The sequence below is a fragment of the Mandrillus leucophaeus genome, unplaced genomic scaffold (assembly GCF_000951045.1).
Source record: "Mandrillus leucophaeus isolate KB7577 unplaced genomic scaffold, Mleu.le_1.0 Scaffold1322, whole genome shotgun sequence".
In the NCBI taxonomy this organism is placed as follows: Eukaryota; Metazoa; Chordata; class Mammalia; order Primates; family Cercopithecidae; genus Mandrillus; species Mandrillus leucophaeus.
The window spans coordinates 158,786-163,970 of NW_012101280.1; the positions used below are offsets into that span (position 1 = coordinate 158,786).

The 5,185-nt window shown below is 44.8% G+C and overlaps 1 protein-coding gene across 1 annotated transcript in view; it reads right to left on the reverse strand.

Annotated features, from left to right (window-relative positions):
* The window catches only part of LOC105534261 (neuroblastoma breakpoint family member 4-like), a 30,131-nt gene that overhangs the window by 22,411 nt on the left and 2,535 nt on the right, over positions 1-5,185 (reverse strand). The window contains 5 exon segments of the mRNA XM_011972947.1: positions 164-303; positions 1,168-1,219; positions 2,612-2,823; positions 3,689-3,749; positions 4,804-5,031. Of these exon segments, the coding sequence (XP_011828337.1) occupies positions 164-303; positions 1,168-1,219; positions 2,612-2,823; positions 3,689-3,749; positions 4,804-5,031 (693 nt within the window).

Consider the following 5,185-nt stretch of genomic DNA (forward strand, 5'->3'; position numbering starts at 1 on the left):
GTGTGGTTTTGGAGGAGGATGGAGCACAACTCTGACTCCTAGGATGCCTTCCTTCAAAATCCTAAAGCCTGGTTCTAACCAGTATATAAGCATAGTGTCTTCCTGAAGGTATGACATCTCTCATTATGGACAGATTGTGTGGTGGAAAGAATAGGGAGCCTACCTAGGAAGCCAAGTGAGGTCTCATCCCATTTGGAATTGGAGTCATCCTTGGCAACATCCTGAGTGGAGCAAACTTTCTCTTCCTCCAGTGCCAGGAAAGAGACTTCACTATGCAGGTAATAGTTGGACATGTCATGCTGTCTAGAATGAGACAAAACACATTCCCCTGTTAAGTCCTACAGGACTCCCTTCTGTTCAGCATCCTCCAGCTTCCTGAGGAGCCAGGTAGGATAGGATTGACAGAAGATTAGACCAAGAGTGATTCAACACCACAGTATGTCATGTGATTTGATGGCACACAAAGGGAGGGGTCACAGAAAGCGAAGGGGGAGTCTCCTCCAAGAGAGAAAACTCATCCTTCTAAATGTGGGGTGGATATGACTGCCCTGGAGACAGAGCAAACACAAGCAGCAGGTGCTCAGTGCACTTGCCACAAACAGCTGCTGCAGGAAACCCAGACTCCCCCTGTAAACTAGCAGCATGACTTGCAGCAGAGAGAACTAACACAGGCCTTCACTTCCTTCACACAAATTGCGTTGACATTTACATGCAGCATCCAAGTGAACAGAGATGTTTAGGCATTCCAGACACACAGATCCTGCATTTTTAAAGTCCTGTATTTTTCAATGTTTTGACATACGAAATTTTTATGTTTAATTTTCTCATTTGCATTCAAGTACTTGCCAACATGCTGACACAAAACATACAGAAAACATATATGTATCTCACTCTGGATTAATCACATGGGCAACCACAGCTCAGATCAGGAAATCCCTGAGTTTGATCTGTTCACCTGGCTCAACTGATTGTCAGTTCCTATGCTTGAGAGGGATTAAGAAATTGAAACCTATTCAAGTACCACAATAAAGAAGACAAGATTGTGAAAGGGGTAATTTGCAGTTGGATGAATGGATGAGACAATTCGATTCATCACTTCGTATTTTCCCTGAATCTGTGGTGTCCAGGTGTCACTACTGAACTAACAGCCCACAAATCCACAGTTACCTGGGGGGCACTGGTGCTTTCCCCTCCTCTTCCTCATGATCATTTTGATTTTCTGTAAACAAATTCAGAAGAGCAGGTCACAGTAAGGAAATCACACTTGACACAAGACCAAATCAATGTCCAGTCGTGGCGCAGGACATAAATATCCTCAGTGTAAGAATGTGACATTTTGACAGGACCATTCTGACTTATTTTCAGAAGTAGATGAGCCTTCTTTCCAGATCCATGGGATAAAATCTCCCCCATCTGGTAGATCATAATCACCTATGCTCTGACCTAAGTCTGTGTCAACAATTAAACAAAGCTTTTTCCACAAGATCTTCAAAAATTGCCCTAACTACTCTCCAGATGTGTTGTTGCAATACTGATTTATCTCATCATATATCACGGTCAATGAATGGTTAGAGAAATTTATATAGAAGACTGAACTGATGGATAAATTCTAACAACCCTTGCATAGAAAAGGATCTGTGGTGCTACACAGAAACATTGGCCACTCACAGGGTGAGGAACTCAGGGCCCAGCCTTGTTTAGGAAAACTTATAAGCAAGATAAAGGTAGAAGTGTTTATGTCCTGCTTTCAAGGTGACTGCTTTAGCTGGGACAAGCTGACCTAAAGGAGACCAAGGCTGGGGCTGAGAACAGTGAATCCAGAGAAACATGTCCAAATACATAGGCAAGACTGTCAGCGGCTTGTGACAGGCATAGATACTCCATGGACATTATTATTGCAAGTGACAAGAGACACACGAACTGAGCCAGGAGGCCTGACAGCTACCTCCTGTATACAGGTGGCTATGACTTTGTCACACCTGCTTGTGGTCCAATATGCTAATATTGAGGCCAGGAAGACAAAGTCCATGCCATGGGCCAAGGAGGAGAGGAAAGTTCTCTGACCCTCAAGTAACTGTGTTTATTATTCCATCATAGTGTCTTTCTTTCTTTTTCTTCTTTCTTCTTTTCTTTTCCTTTCCCTTCCCTTCCCTTTCTTTCTCTCTCTCTGTCTCTCTCTCTCTTCTCTCTTCTCTCTCTCTCTCTTTCTTTTCCTTTTTTTGAGACAGAGCCTCACTCTGTCACTCAGGCTGGAGTGCAGTGATATAATTATGGCTTACTGCAGCCTCTACTTCCGGGACTCAGGTGATTCTCCCCCCTCAGTTGCCTGGGTAATTGGGATGACAGGCATGCACCACCATGTCTGTCTAGTTTTTCATATTCTTTGTAAAGGTGGGTTTAACCATGTTTCCCAAGCTGGTCTTGAACTCCTGAACTCAAGTGATCCACCCACCTGGGCCTCCCAATGTGCTGGGATTATAGGTGTGAGCCACTGCACCCAGCTCCATTATAGTTTGTGATTCAAACCAATACATACATATACAGACTGTCCTCAGAATTGATCTTCCTCAACCTAGACAGAGGTGGGAGGGACAAAGAACAGAGAGGCTACCTGGGAGAATGGTTAGAGCTTCCTCCTCTTCATCATGAAAGCGTTCACTCTCTACAACCAGAGCAGAGTCAACTTTGTTTTCCTCAAATGTGATTTTGGTGCTCCTGTGAGGCTGGTTGGAGTTAGAAGGGTTGTGACTATTTGGACAAGTGACAGCACATTCCTCCAGTGAATTCTGAGGGACTTCCTTTCCTTCAGCCTTCTGCACCTCCCTGATGAGCCCAGTGGGATAGAGATGACAAAAGATTAATCCAAAAGTGATTGGAGCCCAAGAAGTCCTAGCTGGTTTTGAAAGGAGGCTTAAGGGAGTGGTCCCAGAATGCAAAGGAGAGGTTCCTTTTAAGAGGGAACAGGCAATCCTTTTCTGTCTGCAACAGAGCATGGCTGCCATGGGAACCAGAGAGGAAGTGAGCAGCTAGTGATCATTGCATTGGGTAGATAGGAGCTGAGCAGGATGGAAACTGAGTTGTCTCTGTATGGTACAGTCTTGACAGCACACACAGAGATCCAAAAACAGCTGCCACACTGTGTGTCTAAGCTGGGTTGTAGTTCACTGTGGCCACGGGAATACAGGTGTTGAAGTCATTGTGGACTCTAGAGATGGTGTGCCTTCTAGATTTTTTTTTTAATTTTAATATTGTGACATGAAATATAAATTTTTTTTGTCTAAATACGTTTCTTTGTGTTCAACTTTGCTAGTTGCTTCCTATTTCCTCTGCTTGTTGCCTCTCTGTTACTTATCTTTACTAAAAGGAACCTAAAGACAACCGTGTATAAAGCAGCTTTGCATGTCCTCCTGACTTTCACTGCAGAGAAGAAAAGTTCTCCTCTGTGTGTGCAGGAAGTCCCTAGGGCTGTGAGTTCATCTAGGGTCATGCTTACGTGTACCATGAAGACAATGGACAAGCATGTTAACAGGGCTATTTCCTTGCTGGATGAGTGAATGAAATCAGTGGACTCTGCAGGTTTCTTATCCTGCATCTGGAATCTGTGACTACCTTCACCCGCCTTGTGTTCTTTCTGAGACCCTTTTCATATCTTACCACCCATTACCCACTCCTGATTATTCAGTGTTACCTGGGGGCAGGTGATTCCTGTACTTTCTCAACCTCCTCATCCATCTCATCTTCATCCTCATCTTCATCATTTTCTGCAAATACAGAAGTGTCCATTCAGATGTGTCCCACTTCATCTACGTAAGTACAGTGAGCCATATATGTACAGAGACATGAAGATCTATGTGTATGAGTCCACACTGTACTGAAAGCTCTCATGTTTTATCTCTAAAAAAATGCCCTGGCGTGTTTTCCTGATCCATGAGGCAATGCGTTTCTGATCTTGGGAGTCACCATCAAGATGTGGCCAAATATTGAAAAGACCTTTTGCTCTTCATATCACTGGAGTCTCGTCCAGGTTCTCTGAACTTCAGCAGCTGTCTCCCCAATTCTGTCACAGATCTGATTCCTAGGCACAGACTCTGGGTCCTGTCACAACTCGCATTTAGAACCTATATCTTTCTTTTAGAACAGGACAAACAACTTTGTCCCACAATATTCCATACATTACGGACTTCATGGGCCCTCCAAGTGGCTTCCATTGTGTTATCCAGGGACAACCTGTCCATGGGGAGTGCTCCAGTCTAAACCAGTTCCTACCACCAAATGCCACCACATCAAGTGACTTCTCCAACACGACACAGTGAGGGGCTTTATCTCATTGTGAAATATAGTCATAAGTGTTCCTACATTTGAATGCCAGAGACAATTTGTTTGCCTTCACAGAATCAGACATAGAAACCCAGGAAGGATAAATTAATCAGTTGCCCACAGTTGCTAAGGACGTCGTTGAAGATAGAGCCTGGGAACCTTCACTCTTAGTCTGGGTCTCTTTTCACTCTAACAAGCTGCCTCCTGTCACAGCCTCCTTCCTGTCCTTTAAAACTGGACAAATGCTGCCTCTTGCTTCAAAGACCATGTTCCATCAAGAAAGGAGAAGACCTTTGCAATACTGTGACCTCCAACCCCATGGGTTTCCCATCTCTATTCCTACCCAGGAAGTCCTGGTCATGTCATGGCCACAAATGTTTACTGGAAAGATACACTACCCATAAAGTTGTCATTGTGGAGGTGTGGAGGTCTGGGGACTTCCATAAGCCTGGAGCTGTGTGTCATCAGGGCCCATGGCCACCTCACCTGGGCTCAGCTTGTGAACAAGGTGCTCTGCCAGCCTGCGCCCCTCAGCCAGCTGCTCTCGGAGGTCCTGACCCTGGGACTTTTCAGGGTCATCAGGAGCGAGGAGGGCCTTGAAATGCTGATTCAGTGAGCGGGAGGCATCTCTCCCTTCCTGTAACTTCTCCCGTAACTGGGTCAGCTCTCGTGCCTGAGAGTGAACCAGGGCTTTATATTGCCTAAGGTGAGATAGTAGAGAACATTTAATAATGGAAAGGGATGAGTGATCCGTTCTAATACTGCAACAGAGGTTTCTTTCAGAATGTCCCCAAGGAGACCTCCAAGTAGAAAGTCAGAACATGTTTGGGGAGATATCTGTGGCCAAGAGAAAGAAGAATATATGTGT